At 37.2% G+C, this 23,404-nt stretch overlaps 1 protein-coding gene across 1 annotated transcript in view; it reads left to right on the forward strand.

The window, feature by feature from the left end:
- The window catches only part of LOC146327300 (5-hydroxytryptamine receptor 4-like), a 182,140-nt gene that overhangs the window by 95,609 nt on the left and 63,127 nt on the right, over positions 1-23,404 (forward strand). The window contains exon 2 of the mRNA XM_084718306.1: positions 7,802-7,880. Within this exon, the coding sequence (XP_084574432.1) occupies positions 7,825-7,880 (56 nt within the window). The 5' untranslated portion in view covers positions 7,802-7,824. The remainder of the gene's footprint in view (positions 1-7,801; positions 7,881-23,404) is intronic.

The following is a 23,404-nucleotide window of genomic DNA, read 5'->3' on the forward strand; positions in this document are numbered from 1 at the left end:
AGCAACTATCAGCTGGTCTGTCGCTGCCTTGATTTGTTAGTTTTGTTTGTGTTATTGTGACTTTGGTCAACCAAACTATCCTTTTTAAAACACTGAGGTCTCACAATGACAGACAAACTAAGAGATCGAGGCAGTAGTAGACAAGCAACTTCCATGTTCTGCTAGTAAAATTACTGATTTTGCATATGGAGTTTGGTTGATTGGAAAACTGATTGGAAAACTGATATAGATTTTTTTTGGGTGGACTTTTTTTAGTAGTTAAAATGCCTTTTGATGTTAATCCTGTCCATACAGTGCAGTCCAGTTCAAAGCTTAAGTAAAATTTTGCTTAAATTTAAACACTCTTTCAAACTTGAGCTTAAAAATTAAACACTTTTTCTTATTACTCGAGTATGAGCTTACCTGGGCTTCTCTCACTCAGCTTTCATGGTGAGTGAGAGAAGCATTTACCCAAAATTCCTTTGCATGAGTCACCAGATTAATAAACTGTCAGTGCATGAAAGTGCAGAAATTTGCTGTATCATGTCTGCCACCACCTGACTCTTTGTTGCTCAGTATTTCTTCGTCTTTTTCCTTTTCTTCAATTACCTTTCTCTTTCTTTCACTTGGCCTCATCAGTTTCTCACACCATCATCATTTCCCTTGTATTTCTGCTTCCTCCCTCTCTATGTGACTGGATGAGAGCTGACAGACTCCAGTAAACCCTCTCAGTGGCCTTGCCCATTAGCTCTGTCATGCGTTCAGCTCGCCTCACCTCCCCGACTGTGTCTATTATAGAACAGAGTCAGCAGGCCTGCCGCGAACCGAAGACAGTGCCAAGGAGATTTCAGACTGGTGGCCAGTCAGTCTTATGATAATATGATAATCTGTTCTGGATTAATGAATGCCCAGTTACACCGGTGCCATGACCTGCATTGTACATGTGTAGGAAGGAGGTGCGAAAATCTGCAACAGTATGTACCTACGTTGCCATGTGAGCTCATGTTTTGCCCCACAAATTCTTGTGCATTCAGGTTCCTGGTGACTGCATTTTTTTTTTTTTTTTTTTGCTTATTTGAAGGTGATGAGGTGCTCCAGTCGAGTTTATAGGTCAGAGAACAGCAGCATGAAAAATGAGATAAAACATAATCAAGAGCAACAAATGTACAGAGATTTGTGAGGCAGAATTACAAGTACAATTACTACCCCCCAAAATTACTTAATCACAATACTTTGAGTAGATGTAATTAGTTATTTTCACCCTTGCTGTTGAGTTTTATAAAGCATTAAGTTGGTTGTGAGAATCTCTTGGATATAAACTCTGTATTTTCAGAGACTCGCCTGCATTGTTGGTCATCAAGTGAAATTGGCTCTACTTTCAGATCTTGTTCTGTGCAGATAATAGATTCTTTTGTCTTGGGCACATTGATTTCTAGCTGGCTGATGCCACACACCATGTTTGAAGGGTTTCAATGTGGGCAGGGTCCATTCTCCAAATTCAGTCATGTCTTGCTCTTGTTTGCTGTCTTAAAAGGAGTTGGACTAAAGAATTCATTTTAATTTAGTCCCTGTGCATTCAGCGGAGAAACTGTTTTGACATATTAGTTTGGCACAGCTAGCCTTTACTGAAAGCACAGAAACACTTGTTTTACTTGTCTGGCTAGCTAGCTGCTGGTAAGCCTCCATCCTGGAATCACCTGGTTTTTGTTGGGACATGGAGAGTGTGAATCAGTTGCTTTACTGTAAGGATGAGACCTGAGTGCGCTAGCTGCTAGCTGGTGATGGATGGTACAGGTTCTCTGAAGAGTCAGCACTATAGTGGGGTTGTTCTTGGAGCTGCCAGTATGACACATCATCAGTTGTGGACTTTTTATCACAAGACACCCTCAGTCAAGGCAGGCCCCGACCAGGTGGATCAAGTCTGGGTGTGTCTCATGGCTGGCTGCCTGTTAAAACACAATAATTTCTATTTATTCAGCATTAAATGCAGATGACATGATATGTGGAAGAGTTGTTGAAAGGCACCTTTTGACCTCAGTTACTGAGGTCATATAATTATGTAACAATTACTTCTGCTGATGAATAATTAGAAAAATAATTCCTAACACATAAAACCTGCCTATGAATGACTAAATGAATGTCATCAAACCACCAGCATGTGTGAACTTGCCAAATAGACAGCTGCCCTAATTATTCAGAGGAGATGATGGAAACACCATAATGGATTTATCATAGTGTGGAGATTCTGATCCATGGTGGAGTCTGCAGAGTTCATTACATCATGTGTTGTGCAGGGAGCCAAATTTAACGTTTAGACACAGTCTCATTAGTGGGTACCAGGTGGGCCAAACAGATTGTGTGTGTGTGTGTGTGTGTGTGTGTGTGTGTGTGTGTGTGTCTGTGTGTGCATGTGTGTGTGATGGAACTGTATAGTTTGATCAAATACTGTTTCTAGAGTCACAAGTCAATCTGAAAGCGAGGTAAGTTTATTTCTATTGCACATTTCATCAACACAGAAGACATTTTAACACATATAAGTAAATTAATCTGCTTGCCAGTAATGTGAACCCACAAATGTTGAGAACCCAAAAGTTTTTTGTCAGAAATGTAAAGTATGGGTTCCCAGCATTATGAAACTGTCAGATGCTAACTTGTATATGCAATTTGTGTAACTATTTGGGGCTTATTGGGGATGTTGAAGTAATTGTCAAAATTCAAAATGGCCATTTATACCAAAAGTATAACTCCTGGAGTTGGAACATGGATCATTTTTGGGTTAACTATCCATTTAATATACACTGCTTTTTAATCCCAGGTCCAGTTTATCAAAAACGTAGATACGAGAGCTGAACACTCAATGATAAAAGAATGCAGGCAAGCTTTAAGCATGTAAGTGTTTATCTGTGTGTACACGCTTTTTCTTTGCATTTACTATTTGGAGGATGCATCGATCTAAAGCACCTTACAATACTGTATGAATCCAGTTGCATAAGTAAACACAAACATGCATGCTTGTTTGGTTTGGTGTGTTGGATGGATTTGCTTGTGTGTGTGAGAGTTTGTGTATAAATATGAAATGACACACCAGCACAGAACTGTACACTTGTGTATTCATGTGACACGTGAATAAGGCCATCTCCTTTATACTCAGTGTATGGTGCATGTATGTGAGGATAAATCTTTGTGACAGGCACACATATAGGCTCGTACATGAAGATTATACACCAGGACACTTTCATATGTCATTGTCCTCAGATAGTCTATAAAGATGACCTTTGACCTCTTATCTCCAGTGACCTCTGACTCTCTCTAGCAAACTTATCATGGAAACAGTGCCTGACATTAGACTCAATTGAGAAAGAATTGTGTTTGTGATTTATACTCTCATTATATTGATTTATTTTGCTGTTTGCCAGTGGTGGACAAAGTACTCAACCCCAGTACTTGAGTCAAAGTATAGATACTCCTGGTCAATAGTTACTCAACTACAAGTGAAAGTTGTTCAGTCAAAATTTTTCTCAAGTTAAAGTACTAGAGTACTTGTTTTTTAAAAAACCTAAGTATTCAAAAGTACATACTTTTAAAAATACTTAAGTATTCAAAAGTACAAATTACAAAGTACATTTTCTAATATAAATACATAGCTGTATTGTTTTCATGATGCATTTACAGAACCTGTAAATGAATGAATGTAGAACCACTCTGCTACACAAAGCCTATAGAAACACATATAAAAACTTCAGCATAGAAATACAATCAAAAACAAAAAGGACAGCTGTTGACATTTTTTGACAAAACTGTATTAAAATCAATGCATATAGTTTAATTGAAGCCAACTGTTAGAAGTCTGTTAAATAACTGAGATTTCTTCCTGCCTTCAGGATATATATGTATACACACACACACACATATATGTAATTATGTGGTATTTTTCACCCTGATAAAAAAATCCAAGATTAAATACCTACCTGGAATTATTTTTCTTTTTCTTATCATAATAACATCTTGAGCTTTAATTATGTCTCTTTCCTGCTGTCACTATTACTGAGTTTTGTTTGAATGAAAGAGGGAGAGCTTGCTTGTTCTTGTTACAGAGCGCCTGGATGATGTATCTCTGCTTTTACATCAGTCCCAGTTGAGAGCGGGTACTGTGATTGGTTCCCTTCTGTGAGGAACACAGCGTGTGGCCAACTGCATTTTAGAAAAGAAAAAACAGTAACAGATGACTTCAAAGCTGTGCTTAGTCTAAAAGTAATGAGTAACAACATCCTTCCTAGAAATGTAGTGGAGTCAAGAGTCCAATATTTATCTTTGAGACGAGCAGTATGGAGGCATTTTATGATTTTATTCTGTTGTTTTTTCCATTTAAAAACTGGTCACCATTCACTTCCATTGTTTGGGAGATTTAGCAACTCTGTTTTCCTGTGAAACTCCAGCAGTGTTTTGTTGAGTACAAAACTAAAAAGTAACTAAAACTAAACTAAATATAAGTCCTGCAGCCTGAGCCTGCAGCTGTGCCTCTGCAGCAGAGCTTTCTGCTTTTAAAAGCTAAATTGTTTTGGCATTTTTCTTAAGCAGCAAAGCCAAAACCAAATTTCTCCCAAATGTCTTGACCTCAAACGATGAATTGTCTAAATGTGACACATACTGCATATATCATTTCTGATTTCTCAGAAAAAACAAAAACAAAACAAATGTATTGCCTCTGTTGTATTATTATTCTCACATACTGTCCACAAGCAGTTAGTTCATTTTTACCCATGCAGGTACCTGTGAATTTATAAATACCCCTGGGTACCCGCCTCTGTGCATGTTGTGAGGTCTAAACTACAGAGCTGGACTGTATAGTGTTTCTGTTAGTGTCCAGGAATAAATACAGTGTGACCAAATGCCATGTTCACAAGATGCTGATGCCAAAAAGGCTGAAAATTACTAACAGTTCTAATCTTTACCACTTCCAAGAGCTTGGCAGAGTTTGTGTCTAAAAGCAGTATAAAGAAATATGTCTTCCTAACCACACATGAAAACAGTTGTATCGGCTACATAAAGGCTACATAAAGGCTACATCAAATAGCTTAAAACAAAGATGTTTTTCAGGTTAAAATGAGTTAAATGTGAACACAGTGTGTTCATCTTGAGTTAATGAGGTGTGAATATGACAAAGTAATGGTTTGGTAACTCAAGATAACAGGCCTAAAATCAGGGTTTGAATTACACAGTGGCGTCTGGGGGAGCCTTTTTTCCCGATGCACGCTGCTACTAAAACGTGACACACACAAGCATACATGGAAGTGTGCAGCAGCGTCGTCACATTCTACTGTCACTCTGATACTGTTAATAACATTTAATAGATGCAACAAAACAAAATAAGGCTACTGTTTCAAAATCTCATCATGTGGTAATACAATAAAGCTGGACATTTCTTTAACAAAGTTGTGTTTTTGAGCTATAAATAGACTTCTTGTACTGTTTAAATAAAAAGAAAAAGAAAATATAAGACAAAAACCTAGTCTGTAACATTGTAAATGAGCCATGTTTTGGAGCTCCCCTTAAATGTCTCAAAATAAAGCTTCAGGGGAGCTCATGGACTTTCCACTGGAGCTTAGCTCCCCTTAGCTCTACCATAATTCAAACTATGCCTAAAATATATTAGATATTATATTAAATATATATATTATATAGATTATATTTCTGTTTGTTGTTTTTGATGTTTTGTACTGATATTTATTTGGTTATAGTTGTATCTAGAATCATGGTTGTATTGGGTAACATCTGTCACATTGTCTCTCACTTACTGTGGTTTCTCTTTTGTTGACCACCCCATAGGTTTTGTACGTAAACAAAATTATATTTATATATATTATATATTTTAATCAATACACAACAGTGTGCAGACATTATCAGATGAAGATGAAAGAGCTTCCAACTTTGACAAGTGAATTTGCAATATGAACAGTAAGTTGAGGCTCTGTTGTTAAAGATGTTACATTTGAGTGCACTATCATTTGTTTAGGACTCAAAACTCAAGTTGGGACTTGTCAGTCGTGACTTGGGACTTGAGTTGAAAGACTTGAGACTTACATGTGATTTGCAAAACAATGACTAAGTCCCACCTCTAAATATGTATTACTTATATTACAAACACTGAAGATGATTTAAGTTACTATTGAGGATTTTGTTGGTTCTGTGGTTGGATTTGTGTGGAGAGCTATAAATGTCTGCAGGTCAGGTCAGATTTCCTCCTGACCTCTCTGTGAGATCTTCACTGTCCATCCTCTCTGCATCATCATGTGTCTGTTTTTGCAAACAAATTCCTCCTTATTTTTTTTTTAAACGTAGGTAGCAGTGATGCATCATTTCCTCTTATTAGCTACTGAAGATTGTCTCGAGTTTAGGAATGTCTTGATGTTTTACTTCACAAAATTAGAATAATGAATTAATCCTGCAGCTTAGGTCAGAAGAAACTGTTTTCATTTGTAAAGTAAAAGCTCTAACACTGCACTCTAGGTACAAATGAACAACCGATTGCCTTTGAAATATTAGATCTAAGATAAGATAAGATATTCCTTTTTTAGTCCCACAGTGGGGAAATTTCCATAAACATTCAAAAGTTCGTCATATAAAAGATCATAGTAGTGGAACCCACTTGAAGAGTACAACAAAATTTGTTTTTAGTCCCACACCAAGTAATACCAGGCCCAGGAACACCAATGTCAGTACCAATATATCAGTAATTACATCACATTACTGTAATACAGGCTGAACCAATACTTAAAAAAAAAAAGTATACTTAAGCACTATATCAATAAATGCTGGATGGATAAAGCAACAGCATCAACTGATACATGTTGATCAAGACCTCTCTGTTCTTCAGGAAGGACTACTGGGATTATTTTTGGTCCCACCCACTGTAAATCAAAATGTGATTGGTTACCTGTCACTTTCTAAACACTTTCTGTCCCAGTGATGAAGTCCTAACCAATGAGTGAGCCAGATCTGACCTTTCTCTGCCTAGAGACAAACACAAAAAAATCTGATTGGAAAACTATTTGTCTGTTTTCAGGACAGTAACCCTTTCATTTCAAAGTTGATAGAAAATGGGGTTTAGTTTAGAATTAGAAGAGAATAACCTAATAATTAAATGCAATCATTCAAATATAATATATTTAAATATAACATTTGAAATCCTGATATGTTACACCTTCTCTGAAGGCCTAAAAGACCCTCAGGGTTCCCCTCTGCCTGATGGTAAAACTCCATGGTTATCACAGTGAAGTATAGCAGCAAATAAAGTGGTGGATATCTTCCAGCTGCTGATTGGAAACATGTTTCTTTATCTATTGATTTGTTTTATACTTACCTTTATTTAACCAGGAGATCTCTTGGGAAACATTACACCTTTTACAAAAGACTCAAGGCCAAAAATACCTAGTGGCAACGTTTTCAAGTTTTTCTTTTTGATTATTGTTATTCCTGGGTACTGCATGAGATGAAAAGGCAGTTTTGTGTAAATTGAATTTGTCTGACTTGCTAAAATTTGGTAAACAAAATACTTTTTTCTCTACTAAAGCCAACATTGTTCACCCCAAAATCTGATGCTGCCCACACAGTACACACAGTCCACATGGCAGCAGACTTCAAATGTCAAAGAAAATGGTTTCATTTGCATAATTCTGATTTGGCTTAATAAGTTTATGTTAATGTAATCCACTGAGCATGTTGACTGCATGAATTGTTTTATATTTGTTATTAAAAGTTCAACCTATAATAATATAAATGATTATGTTAATTAATTGTGTTAATTGTGATCTTGTGTCTGCAGGGACTCTCTGCATTTATGGTTACATGAATGTCAGCGCTGCAGGCCAGATGCCGGTGATGGAGGAGTTTGTCAGTGAGAGGTGAGTTATTAATCAACTTTAATATAGAATAATTACTGTATTTGTGATTGAAAGCTTCCTGACAATAATACACAACATATCAAAACTTTTGTAGTAGTTTCTCAAGTTAGATATGAGTTAGTTTTTCTGTTTTTTTAAAAAGGAGATAGACTGTTCTATTATATGTGATCTTAAATGTCATATTTGGACTCAAGCAGCACAGTGTTCAATTTGTCCTTCAAATTTCAACTGATGTCACTTGAGTTCAACACTTTTGGACTTGTTTATCTGGAAGTTGGATGTGTCATTGTGCATTCCCAAAGGCTTTGTCCAAGCTGCAGGCAAATCAGATTAGTTTATCAAATTCAGTCTTTAAGACAGACACACACCATGTAGGCATCACTAATGACATATATTACATTTGATATCCCTTGATAAATTGTCTTGATCCAGTGGCTTCCTCCCAGCTTTGCCTTTGCAAAAACCTCCTCCTAAGGTACAAATGTACAATGTATTTCTCTTGCTAGTAGTAGCCCGGATCCCGCTCAGCTGCTCTGATGTACTCCCGTCACTCTGGATTTGACATCTTTGTGTGTTGCATTGTGAGTGACGGAAATCCTATTTGAGCATCCAGAGAGTTCAGAGTGAGACACATATGTGGAAATCTGAATGGGATCAGATTTCAAACCACCTCCAAATGTGTCTTGGAACTTATTTCAAAAATTGCATTTTTCTTTTTTCTTTTCTCTGTACAAACTTTTTTGAGATTTTTTTAATGCAGGCCCTACAAGTGAGCTTTCAAAAACATTCTTGAACACGGTATGGTATGAAAGCTCCAAAACCCTGCGAAAGGAAAAAGAAAAACCCTAGACTTTTTGCACATTGTCAGGTACATGTGCTCACTTTTTGTTACAACCCTACTTTTTTATATTGTCCTTGTAACTGCTGGACTAAAGAAAACTAGAGGCTACATCTGAAATTCCTCAAGTACATTTTAAAATTTAAAATGTCCACTTGTAACAATATGATATATGAAGAGCTAGGAGGATATCCACTATGTATGAGTATTAAAAAGAGAGTTATTGGTTAGTGAGGAAGTTTGCTGAAAGGAAAGGAAACAAAACTCTGCATGTGACTGGAATATATGTATCACAATGGATCACATTGGTTCAGTGAATATTAGATGAATGTGGCTTCTCAGATCTTTGCCTGGACCAGAGGTGTGATCATATCAACTGGCTGCTCAGTTGAGCAGAGGTTAAAAGATCAGTTTCTACAGAAGTTGCATCATGAACTCCAGAGTTTGTCATCATGTGATCTATACTGTGGTTTTAAAGAGGACTTTAAGATTGAGAAGTGTCTGCTCTGTGAAAAAAACAGGAAGTATTCCCATGCTATTTGTAACTTTCAAGTCTCAAATAGTGGAATCCCACAGGTAACTGGAAGATACAAAGATCTGGAAAGGGATAAAAGATTTTGTACTTTATGTAATGATAAATTGTTGGGGGATGAATATCATGTTTTGTTTGAATATAAAAATTCAACCATTGTTGAGGTACCTGCCAAAATACTTTGTAATTCATCTGTCTGTGTTTAGACTTATACTGTATTATTACTGCAGACACATAAATCAAGAGTAGTACGTAAATGAGGTGCTTTTTGGAGCAATGTCCTGCCTTTATTTAAATGACCTAGCTTGTTATATGGATCTGTTTAGGTCATTTACCACTGTATTGTTTTTGTTTTATGTTTGTGATCTCAAGTATTTACTGAAACTGAAACTAAGTATACCTTCTGTCAGTATATTATCAATTTTGTTAATGGAGACTGCTTGGTAGGTGGTTAGTAGCATACAGTCATTTACTTGAATTCCTATTGTTTTCTTGTATTTATAAATGATTGCACTATTTTTGCTTCTTTACAGTGACCACAGCTAATAAAGATGAGGTATTGTTAGCATTCTCTGGTGGTAGGACCCTCAGGCTTTATGGATGATGTTTCTACACAGATTAAAGGAAAAAACAACATATCCTGGTCGGTGTTGTTGTACCCTGAACTTTCAGAACAGCTTCAATGTCAGCTGGTATTGAACCACTCACAATGAATATTTACAATAACCGGTGTGAAACCTGTGTGCCACATACGTCTAATTTAATGGAAGAACACTATCACTAACTTTAGGTTAAAGCTACTACTAAAACAGTTTCTACTTGATACTAGTGATGGATCTATATGACCTACATAATCCCATAACTTATTTCTGCTTTTCTTAATGGCTGCCACCAGATCAGATTTTCCATATGATCAGATGAAACGAACCTGTGTCTACATCTCATGAGACAAAGTTACAGTGAGTATTGCAATAGCTAGTTAAAAAGAAGGAGGACATTTTCCTTTACATAATTTTATATTTTGTGGTTATGTTGTTGAAAACACTACCGGTTTTATCCACAAGAGGCGCTAATATCAGGGTTCGAATAACTCAGTCGCTGCCTGTAGATGTTTATGCAGTTAAAACACTGAAACAAAATCCAAAATGAAGTTACAGTGTGCACAATTTCTAGTTTCTTCTCAGTTTATTGAGCGAGCCCTGAAGTCGCCTGCTAAATGATGAGAAGATGAATTTTCTGAAATCAAGTGGAAACAAAACATATTGAAATTATGAGTTGTTTTTTTTTGCTACTTGTCAGGATTGTTCATCTATTCTTCCACAAAAACTGTTCTATGAAAAAAAAAAAAAACCTCTTGGCTGCTGCGTTGTGTAATAAACTGGACTCAAAGTTGTGCAGATCAAAAACTGAATTGACTGCTCTGATTTCTGGTTGAGCTGAGGAAACAATATTTAGTGTGGGATTTCCACTGTGCTGTTCACTGTCTCAGTAGCTGTCTTTGCCTCAGGCTTGATGCTTTGATTAAAGCAGGGGTCCTGCTGAAGCTGCTGGGTGGTCTTTCTCGCTGCTTTGGAATGTAAAGAGTCATTTTATTGCTCCGTCTGCCTGGCTAACGTCCTTTAGCCCTGAGGATAAGAGAAATATTTGAATTTTTCTTAAATCATTACTGTGGAGGCACAGTTGGATCACTTTTTTCTTGCTTTGACTTCCAGACTGCAAAGAGAAAGAGATGCAAAAGAACAAAGAGACAGAAGGACAGATGGGAATATCTCAGACAGACTGAACACAAGTTGTGTGTCTCTGTTGTTATATTTCTACGCAGTGATGAGAAAACCTCCTGTTGTCGACATATTGTTCTCTCTCACTGTCTGACAGAGAAAAGTTTGATGTAAAAACTTTCTGTTAGTTTATTTGGATTACCATTCATTGTTACCTTAGAAACAGCAAGCCTCCTTCTAAAGTAACTATGAAAAATAAGAGCTGGAGGTTGGTGAGAGAGCACAAACATTCCTAACACATTCCTCCTTTCATTGATGATTAGTTTTAAATTCTTGCAAACATTTAATTAGATTTTAGAATTTAGTGTCTGTCTTTTAAAATTCATTCTCATAAGTCAGTCATTCAATTATCAATAAGCCAGCTCTTGTGAGAAATTTGCACTTATTTTTACATAAGTAGACATGTTGTTCTTATGAAAGCCAAAATGTGGACATTGTGGGTTTAAACATAAAATATTTTTATGTCAAACAATCCAAATTTTTTAGTCATTTTACAAAAATACATTATAAATACACAATTGGGCATCGTAGATGGAAACAACCACCCTCCTCTCAGTGCTTGGGATCCGTGCCAGGTATCAAACCAGTGACCTTTCAGGTATTGGTCAGCCTGTTTTACATTTAAGCCATCCTGCCTTTGGCTGATGGACCACTAAGATATCCCTCTCTGATAACAGTACTATTAATAGTACAGTGTATGAACAGTAACAGTATTTAACCTCATCACATCAGTAAGGATGTGTAGGTTTGGTAAAAAAAGAGTTGTAAAGTATTCATGTGGAAGATTTTTAAAACTATAATAAGACAAGCTTTGTAATGAGCTGGTGAGGTTAATCTAACCCACATGACCCATTTTTTGCTTTAAAATACGAGATCCATACCTGTTAGGTGGCAGTAATATGGAGCCTCAGCAGCCTTCAGCAGCAGGTAGTAATGATTAATGATGCAGGTTCACACCGGCCCACGCAGCGCCCTACATACATACATCTTAGTGCCACACAACATGAGGTGATGGACAAGTGACACACAAACACAAATACAAAGATTGGCTGCATCTGTTACCTTTTTTAATGACAAATTATCATCATTAGCATAGTTCTTAATCTTCAACCCCATATTTCTTGATTAGTGGAGGCACTATCTGCTGTTGACATACCACCAGGCAAAAATCTATATTTGTCACATCACACATGTTGCACTGCATGTTCTGTTGGTATGTTATCACATTACTGCCTTATCTCTCATTTACCATACATCCAGCCTATGCAGTATATATGCTGGAGTTTGTCCCCTGGCAAGGATTATCCCCAGTTACACCTTTTAACATCAGCTCCTGAGCCAAATGTGATCCACATTATCTACACTCTACATTTTTACATGAGCAACAGTAGCATCACTCTGAAACAGGTTTACTTTCAGGATCTTAGTGTACATATCAACATGAAATTGTTTGAAATGTATCTTTACTATCATTTTCAAAAAGACAACATTTTATGTGCAATAAAAGAAGAAATACAGCCACAAGCAGCAATGAACAGGGTCTAAGCAGGCTGCAAAGATCTGGATGCATGTATGAAACAGGTATTGATAAGATACACAGTCATGCAGAAGTCCATACACATTGTTGGCAAGTGAGGCTTGGTCACATGTGGACTTGAACCATTGACTTTTGGATCCCTAGAGAAAGTGACTTACAGACTGCACCACTGAGGGGACGTGGTTTCTATACACCTTCCTACAAGGTGACCAATCACATCAGAGGACAGATGGCAAAAAACTGGAACATTTTTATGTTTAAACTTAAAACCCTTACAAAAGTCAAACTGTTAGAAAAAAAATCTAAAAAAATCACACATCATTCTGCTGGTTTATTTTATATTATTACATTTTGGTGATGTTTCGATTGTAGACTGTGATTAACGTCTTCAAATGGCTCTTAATACCCACAGTATTTTTGGACAGTGTTTAACATTATAAATTAATAAATTCTACTAAATTTTAACTGCTTTATGAGTGTTTTCTTAGTGTTAGACTAGTCGACCAGTCTAAATTAAATTTTGCATTTAATCGACAGGAAAATTAGTCGCCAGGACCATCCCTTGTCTAAATGTTTATGCTGATATCTCATTGCAAACACATTTTAGAAAATTAGCAATTTTGACAAAAAAATATTGGCTTATAAAATCCAAATGAACTGACAAATCAAAATTTCTTTGGTAACAGTTAATCAGCAAAGTCTGTAGATGATGCTGACTCATTTTCCTGCTGATTGGAACAACAGTCTGGGAGTTTGCAGAAATATGTTTTTGATAAAATTGAAAGAAAATCATAAAAGTTGACAATTTTAAAGCAGAAGGCTAATTGGGAAAAGCTGCAGATGGACTGAGTGATTAAAATGGTGACAGAATTTTGAGTCTAGGCTAAGCTGTTTTCAAGATTGAATTGAAATGTGATTGAAAAACTTGAAACTTGATTGATCACTGAAAACTTCATTTTTGTTGTCTGAGTAATGGGTGGACTTTGTAACCTACCTTACAATATTATTTTTGCTGCACAAATACTATTAGCTGAGAAAAATGATGAAGAAGAAGAAGAAAAAGAAGGAAAAAAATAATCAGAACAACTAGTCTTTCTTCTTTGTTTAGTACATTACACAATATTTGCTATGTGTAATGCCTTCAGAGCAAAGAATCTTAATATTTAATCAGCTACAGTGGCTCTTAATGCATAACCCAGTTCTTCCACGTCCATTGGAAAGATTTGATTGGTTAGCAACACTTTGTCAAGGGGATGAGGTGGGACATTTTTCATGTCACGTGTTTTATTTTGTATATTTATATTTTATGTAACAATTGCGTGTAGGAATATGTAGATGATTTGGAGTCATGTCACGTTTGATCTTGGTCGTCAGAATCACCCATTTAATTAGCTCTTTTGATTGGTAAACTCATTACACAATACAGAGCACCAGATTTTTTTTTTTTAAAGATTATTTTTTGGGGCTTTTGCCTTTATTTGGATAGGGACAGCTGAAGAAATGACAGGAAAGGGGGTAGAGAGAGGGAGAATGACACGCAGCAAATTGGCCACAGGCCGGAATCAAACCAGTGACCACAGCAGAGGACCAACAGCCTCAATACATGTGGTGAACGCTCTACCAACTGAGCTATGGGGGCACCCACTGAGACCCTTTTTAAAGAAAAAAATCATTTAAGAATGTGTACATCAGCACTACTGTATAGACACCCAGTGGCGTAAAATAGTCATAGTGTGCCCCAGTGCAAGCACACACACACCATTAAGCATCTATATATTATATAGTATACAGACATAACTGTATTGCATTTGATCATATATTATAACATTGTGTTGGATTTTAGAGCATATTCTCAACTTTCAACTAGCTACCGTATATTGTATATTCTTGTCACATGATCAGATAGACTTGAAATTGGATGACATTAACATATGTTATTGTGTATCTGTTTATGATAAAAAACACCAAAGACAAGAAGTTATTAAATAATTAATTGAATTTTTTTTTTATTTTCATACCTAGGAAGAATAAACATTAGAAATTGTTCTTTGAGGTTATGCCCAACTCATTGGGCAAAACAAAAGGGAAATCCACGCAGTAACAGCTTTTATATAAATTATTAATTTATTTAAGATAAGTCAGCATAACGAAACTAATGGTTAAATAAGCAATCAGTAGTGTGCTAAGGGTGTTGGCTGCTGTGAGTAGGTGTGTTAACATAAACTATGTGTAGAAGGAAACCAAGGCTAAACTAAACACAATCAAATCAAACAAAACCAAAGGTTGTCTGAAAGGCACCAGCTTTCCAGGAGGGAGAGAGAGAAACCATCTTGGATTCCCTAAGCTTTTAAAGGCCTGGAGCAGGTGACAGCAATCCCCCAACAAGGAGGGGGAGGATTTGCACAGACAAACCAGGAAAACATTCTGACCTAAGGCCTATGACCATTACACTGGACACAGGCATATTTTTGAGGCAACCAGAATCACTTGCAAGGGCCGTGTTCTGCAATTAACACACTGTGTCTGGCTTTTTACTGTAGATGTACCATTAAAAAACAAGAAAATGTCTTTTTTCCCACCTCCCACACATTGTAAATTAACAAAATAAATACCCATGTTTTGAATTACAGGACTAAGTCCAGGTAATGAGCTGCCAGTACGTTTTGTGTTATTTTAGATTCATTTCGTGTACAGGGTGTGATGCAAGCCAAAACCTTTCCTAATATATTATTTGCTGTTTTATTTGGTTAAAAAATGTACACACAGTTTCACCATGCATTGTAGTGTGTGCAGTGCTGCAGATTTACACTTAGTGAACATGACTGTTTAAATATATCAACTCTGACAGTGACATATTTACAGCATTATAAGTATGTCATAATGCAGATGGAACACAAACTGTCTTTCCACCATGGTGCACTGTTGAATTGAAACCAAAGGGATGTCCAGTGCACACGCTGTATCTAAAATTGATCTTTCCTCAGTTTGATTGTATTTTGAGTTTTATTTAGTTTATCCTGCAGTGCAGGTTTGAATCATAATTAGAGGAGTCTGGAGCTAAAAAATTAAGTTGCTCAAGGTGTGCCTCAAATACACAGTTAGAGCTTCAATGACAATTCTGCCTCTAGTTTCATGTTGAGAGACAATCTTTGTTCACATTTTTCATCTTGTGTTTACAGTTTTTCTCATTCGCTTTGGCTCAATTCTCAAATGAGAATTACGTTTTTCAAAACAGTAAGTTCAATTCTCAGAATTCTCATTAGTTTGTTGTTCACAGCAGTGTTATTTGTCATTTGCTCAATAAACCATCTGCACATGACTGCTGATCAAAACTGGTGGGTTGATTCTCACTGAAACTGTCCGACTCTTCACGACTTCTAAACATTCTTTCATCATTTGGACCATCACCTAACCCTTAACTATCATTTGCATATCTGTCTGTGTACTACAGTACTGTACAGTATGAATTTTTCCCAGTAAACTTTTACCTGATGTTGGAGAATGATACAAAATATAGTGTTTCCCCTATCCTGGTCCTCAGAGCTCACTGATGATCAGCTCGTCATGAAGCCTCTGTCTGACAGCCTGAAGCCTGATAATGAGCAGATCATGTGAATCAGGTGTGTTTGAGCAGGGAAACATCTAAAACGTGCAGGGCAGTGAGCTCTGAGGACCAGGATAGGGGAAACACTGGAATAAAACAGCAACAGGCAAGACAAAATGGACATTCTGGTATAGAACAAGTGTCGTGTCAAGAAAAAAGTAGAACGAGACAGAGATTTGTATATTAGAAACATTTCCAGAGTTCATCTTGAGCAGTACAGCTCACACAAACAGATTTTCATTTTGGTGGCACTGACCAATTTACTAACATAATAACTTGGTTTTGAATGAAATATTTTGGGTAACTTATGACCTTTTTCAAACATATAATAAAGTGTTGATGTTCCATCAAACAGTTGTGACAACTGCACTTACAGTTTAGAGAAAGTTAAGACTGTTTCAAAAAATGAGCCAAAGCGATTGAGAAATATGAATAGTAGTAAACTATAGTATAGTATAGTATAGTATAGTAGTAGTATAGAGTTATAAGTACCTGTTTCATTGGAAACAAAACTGTTTCTTGTCAAGGACCCTGACAGTAGATGTACATTAGCCCACAGACCACAAGTCTGAGATGATTTTGTCTCAAAGATTTCCCTCTGAGTATTTTTTTTCCTTTTGTGTTTGAAGATAATAAAGTCTTCATAGTCAATGATCAAACCTGGATCACTATAAATTGCAATCAATCAAAAAGACTGCATTTTCTCCCTTGTGGTTCCAACTTCCAATTAATGTGATATAGTAACAATATTATGTTACTCCTTTTGCTGGAGTGGGAACACCCTACAACCCATGCAACCTGTTGGTTCTAATAACCCAGTTTGAAAACCATCACATCAGAGAATTGTGTGGCAAATGGTGCCTCTGTCCCCTGTCTGTTTTGGTTGCCAGCAGCAATAGTCAACAGTCAACTACTTTGTTTAACAGACACTTAGCTGATATGAAAATATGCAGCTCCATTGGGATGGCCAAAAGATTATAAGTCACCGCACGTGTTCCAACAGCAAAAGTCATTATGGCAGCCATGATAACAACTCTGCCAGCAAGCACCGTATGAAAGAATGTCCCTACAAATATTCATAGTGTCACACTGTATCTATCTTTAACCAACAATCAATATTTCACATGTCAAACACATCCTGAAATATAATAGCTCATGACGGGGACTTTTCTGTGTGATCGTCCCGGAACAGGCCTCTGTGTTGGAGCCATAAGTCAATATGAAGCAGTCAGTCTGACTCAGAGCGATCAGATAGCAGCTTTTCTTTCCTCTCCTTGAATCAGCTTTCCCTCTCACTCTGCTGTTTACCTTCCCCCTGCTCACCACCTCAGGTGTCCTGTGACAGGTCCTGTTTTCTGGATGATTGCTTTCAGTGGGAGAGTTCAGCCTCAGACAGCATGAAACCAAACAGAAAGATGGAAAGAGCAGGTCGCCTCTGAACGCTCATGTTGTTACAGTATGTTAGTCAATTGTTTGCTCATTCACTCTTTTGTTTGCTTGGTTCTTCACTTCATTCAGCTGTTTATTCAAGTTCTTCACCTGTGACCATCATATATCATGAGACTAACAAAACAAGAGTTGGACAAAATTAACTAAATTTTAATAATGAATATTAGGAATTCTTGTCTTTTTAAGATTTATAAAATTATAAATTATTAAGAATTAACTTTCATGCTCAAAAACAGGCATTGAAATAGAACAAAATCTTAATTTTATGTTATTATCCTGTACAACATACCATTAATAATAAAAACATACCTGACATATATTTCCAGTAAATAAGACACATTATGTAGGCCTATTTTATAGGGATAGATTTATTTGTTGGTGACATGAAATAGCTGCCCTTGATTGATATAACAATAATCATGCTACTTGGCCTTTGTTACAAGAAGACAATCCACATGGCCATAAGAGGCTGCTTTTTAGAACAACATACAAAACATGTATGCTCTGAAAACCACACTCAGAAGGTAAGAAAACCCATCTGCATCACAGTTTCATTCTGTAGCAAAAAGCTAAAAAGCTAACACGATGCCTGTGGCTAGATAGAGACATTAGATTTCAGCATGTCAAAGACAAAGATTTCTTGTAAGTAGAGTTAAGATCTGTGGTGACCTCTGAAGATACTGAATGAAAGGTTAACAAATGACATCAAATAAATTCACATGATCATTCCTAATAAATCAGATCCTTTCCACCTCATGAGTTTGACGAGGTCATTTATGTTATAAACAAGGCTATTTATTGAGTTTTAGTGAGGATGAGTCAGCGTCAGCAACTGCAGTTGGCAATCTGACCATCACCCCTCGGCTTAAAAGTTAGCATATGGAAGAAGAAGAAAGAAGGAATTTATTTGCAATGCACTTTTCAGAGTCACAAATTGCTGTACATCAGTAAATAGCATACAAAAGAGGAATCTAAAAAGTGCAAATATTAAAATACAATACACAATGCAAAAGATACAATATGCAACAAAAATGCACCATAAATACATGAAATGCAGACCAAATGTTCGATCACCATGGCTCATGTGACAGATGGAAAATTAAGTTCATTAGACCTAAGAGGGCGAGTGAAGAGTAAGGATGGAGTAGTTCAGTGGCATATTCAGGAGCCTTAGGAGGTGTGCAATGCTCCATCAGTAAGAATGAAAATTTTAAACTGTAATGGATTGAAATGAAAATTGGAGCGCAATATCATCCGCAAATAAATTATATGTAATATCAGATGTGCTTATAATCTGCCTCAAGGGCAGCAAATAAAAGGAAAACAACAGGGGCCCCACTGAGCCTGGTGGGCCACCACAAGACGGTAGAGAGGAGTCACTCTCCAATAAAGATGGTGAAACTTCTGTCAGTGAGAACATGAACATGAAAACCAGTCTAGTGCCTGATATATAGTTTGGCTTCCATGAAGTTGAGGAAAAAAGGGATCTGGACAAGAGCCACACTGTATGAAAGATGTGTCTGCCTAAACCAATGAACAATTACAGATATGATATGTTTTAAGTCACACGGTGAAAAAAAATCATAAATCATGGAAATCACAGTGTAGCACAGTCACACAATATGGTTAAATTTCCACACAACCATCATCAGCCCATTAATCAGTGACTGGTGATATCTTCGTCCCCCGCCTCACCTCCTCCTGTCCTCTCGAGTCTCAGCTGGGAAATATGCACAAGCAGCAGATTCACTATGTTACCTATAGTGTGTATGTTCATGTCTTATGTCCAATAAACTAATTAAACTCACAAGTGTCAATATAAAACTAAGATGAGCTTAACTGGCTTGTTAACTCCTCGTAATCACATTGGCAAAATAAAGTGACAAATATCAACCTAAAAATTGGCCATAAAAAGTAATTGGTGGTGAACATATTGGATATTTGATGTATTCATCCAATTGGCCAAGCTACAGCGTAGCCCTCTGACTCAGAGGCAGATCATGAGATTCCCACACCTAGTTCTGTGTTCTTTACCCTCTTGATTGTGCATCCTGCCACACAGCAGCTTTTAGGAATGTTTCTGCCGTTTGCCAGTAAATGGGAATGACATGGAGATACCTTCACACTGTACAGTCAATGAAGAACAATGAACTGTTTTCCGCTCTGGTGAGAGCAGAATTTAATTTCGCTCTGTCTGTATTTGTGATTAGTCCAGCAGCTTCTGTTGTGTGAGAGTAAATAAACCCTCTGCACCCCGGCATCTTTTCATAACTTCCAGGGATCCATGAATCATCTTTTACCCCAAGCCAACTGCAGATAATTTTGACACATTGATTCTTCACTGCAGCATTGGCAGCAGCTCATAACACAATCTGAGTCTATTCTATTTTTCTCTATCCCTCCATTCAAGCCTGACTTATGGCATTTGGTGGCTGTGTTGCAGAGTGCAGACTTGGCAGCCAACACAGTGCGCTGTCTTTTTTAAATCACAGACTGAATAATACATTCAGCAACTGCTTACGTAATCTCAATAAGAAATCCTCCATTCATACAAAAAAAGCATTTGCTGATGCATGAAGCTGAGCGTGCACACACACAAACCCGGGCACTGAACGAATGTCTAGGTTGCCATTCAACTCAGGCAGGATCATATCAGAATCGAAGCACGTTAAAGATGCCGTCAAAATCTACAGTGATGAACTGACATCTGAGCTGAGTCTGTTATCCTTGTAGATGGACAGGAGTCAGTGTGTGTGCGCGGTGGGTGACTTGAGTGCTCCATTAGACTGCATTTCCAACCTGTTTCCATTCATGCCTGACAAGGTTATTTATCCCACCTGTCACTGATAGCTCTTGCAGGCTCAGCCTCCAGTGCCTCCTCCTGCTCTCTGATCCTCTCCTTTTAGAAAAAGACACACAATCCTGCAAAGATCCTCAGTCAGTCTGTTTTTATCACACATCTCATGGTGTCTCTTCCAAAAAGATTCTGCAGAGGTGTGGTTACCACTGAGGAAAAAGATTGTGTCCTCCTTTTTAAGTGGGAAATTAGTAGGCATGAACATACTGAGGCACAGAACAGAAGTTTTTTAAAGGCTAAACTGTTTAAGGGCTAACAACAATGTTGTTACACCCAAGGTTGAGTAAAAAAAAAAAGAAAAAAAAACTATATGTCTGTTACCTACTGGACTGAATCACAACTCAGATTTAGAGCTTGAGCTCTGTGCCCAAACCTGATTGGGTTTGGGTCGGGTCAGGCCATATTTCTCACATATTTCATGGGCTTACAATAGATTTGGGCTGTATGATTATTATTATCAGTAGGAATAGTAGGTTTGTTTGTTTTTTCTCCCCGATTTAGTTGTTACAGACTCAAATTACCCCCATGTATTGTCTCTGTCACTGCCAGCTCCTAATGTTTGGTACACAGAGGGAAGCTTGTTAAGAAAATGTTGGGCTGTAATTGGGTTCGGGCTGAGATATGCTAATGAGGGTTGGGTTCGGGTCAGGTTTGGACAGAATTTTGTCTTTTCAGGCTCAACTTTTCAGGCCCAAATTAATTTCTACTCAGATTACATTGACACATCCCTAGACATGCCTCATTAACATTACAGCAACACCAAAATGATATCCAAACCTAGTTATGCTTCTGTGCCAGAAACAGCCATAGCATTATGTTTCAGGTTGTTCATCTGTCCCATCCCTGTGAATGTGATATCTCAAGAACGTTTTGATGGAATTTCCTCAAACTCTGCACAAATGTCTACTTGGACTCAAGTAGAATTTGGATGTCAAAAGTCAAAGTCACTGTGATGTCATGTCTGTCCCATTCTCATGAACACGATATCTCAGGAACAACTGCATAGAATTTCAAACTTGGTATGAACATCCACTTGAACTCAAGGATGAACTTATTACTAGGGCTAAGAGTGTTCTGCACAGGTAACAATTTCACACTCACCCTCTGAATAAAATTTGAGGTATCGTTCAGAAGATTACTCTGCAGCACTATTACAGGATAGAACCTGGATAAATCAAAGGGGGAAGAACCTCTTCTATAGCTACCTTCCTAAAAATGTCATTCATGCTTTGGAGACAGAGATGATTTCAACTTGAGTTTTTTTCACACATAGAGGAGAAAAAATTTAATTCAACTTGAAAGGGAGGGGAGGGGGAAGAAAGTTTCTTTGCCAGCTTCTCCATTGAAACAAATATGTCATATTTTATGTTGGAGTGCAGAACAATTAGCTAATTTGTGCTGACATGTGGCTCAGAGAAAGTCTGCCCAGTGTTTTCACACGGTGCTGTTCTCTTTGATACACACATGTGAAGGACAGCTTCAGAGAGTGCTTATGATTTTATCAAGACACACACACACACACACACACACTCGTGTCCACAGTGACCATGTCTTTTATTCTTTTTCTTTGATACACAATCACATTTTCATCCATACACAGTGACAAGATTGTGCATGGACCCACACACACACACAGTGCAGCCATGCAGCACCAGTCAGCAGTGTATTTTAATGATGTGGAGGAAAACAGTGAAACTCAGCTGTTTCCTTTGGGTTCCTGCATTGTGGCTTTAGTCGCCACTACCTCCACACCGCTGATTAAAGCCACAGCAGCTGCTTCTCTGTGTGGTGGGGATTAGAGCAGGAGAGGGAAATTACAGCTGCAGGACACACACAGGATAGGCAAAACTAAATATGTAAAGGAATATCCTCCACATGCTTAGTTGAACTCTGTCCCTGTGCATCAGATGGAGTTTTAAAATGCAGCAGTATATGGGTTACATTTTTTTTTTTTGTTCAAAGGAAGACATTTTACACATACTTTGTAAAAAAAAAACATATACTGAAATTCTTATAATTAAATGTTTTTTTTTTTTTTAACAACAACAACAAAGCCTTCTATTTTCATTCCTTGAAAGGTTATTGTAATTGATGAATATTACTGTTATGAAAATGCGTTAGGTCATTTATTTTGCAAAGATGACAAGATTGATAAGCAAATATAATGCTGGTGGCAAAAAATCCATAAGAGTAAATGAACACCAAACAGTAATCCCTGAGGGGACTGACAGAAAATTATTTTTCACATTTGACTCACGATAGAAAAAATCACAATAATAAAAATAATACTTAATAGCAGCTGTAGTTTTCCTTCAGAACAGATAAAGAAAGTGAACATGATGTTTGCATTATGAGACATGAATACTGGACAAGATGACGCCCATTTATTTGAATGAGAATCGCTCACCCAGTACATAAGTTAAAAAGTTTTCTTGCTTTCTTGTTTGCTTCAGTGTTGTGTAGCTCACTTCACATGTTATCTCTATGGGAAAAGGACAAACTTTTGGTATCAGAAGAATTCTGGTTTCAGTTTGTAGTCTGTTTGTAGTCTTGGTTGCATGCAAGTAAACAGTCATGATATCCAGTGGGAAAGGGGAAACAACTTCCATTTTCCCAAATAATACAATTAATGCCTTTTATTAAAGTCTTTCACAGTCTTCACTACAGACAGATAGACATGGATGTAAACTGTAACTTGACTGGTGGGGACAAACAACTGTGAGACTGTAATTCTATTTTTTGACTGCTCTGTTTTATACGAGCATTGACAGCTGACTTCTCACTCTTCTTAACCGGCCACTAGGGGACACAAGTGATCAACAAGTGCTTCAGGTTGAAATCTTGTTTCAGACTTTAAACAGTCTCCACTGGTTACACTTAGCAGTTGTGGTGACATTGCAGTAGGTGCTTCATCATCTGTTGCCTGTTG

The sequence above is a fragment of the Lutjanus erythropterus genome, chromosome 5 (assembly GCF_056507025.1).
Source record: "Lutjanus erythropterus isolate fLutEry1 chromosome 5, fLutEry1.hap2, whole genome shotgun sequence".
In the NCBI taxonomy this organism is placed as follows: Eukaryota; Metazoa; Chordata; class Actinopteri; order Lutjaniformes; family Lutjanidae; genus Lutjanus; species Lutjanus erythropterus.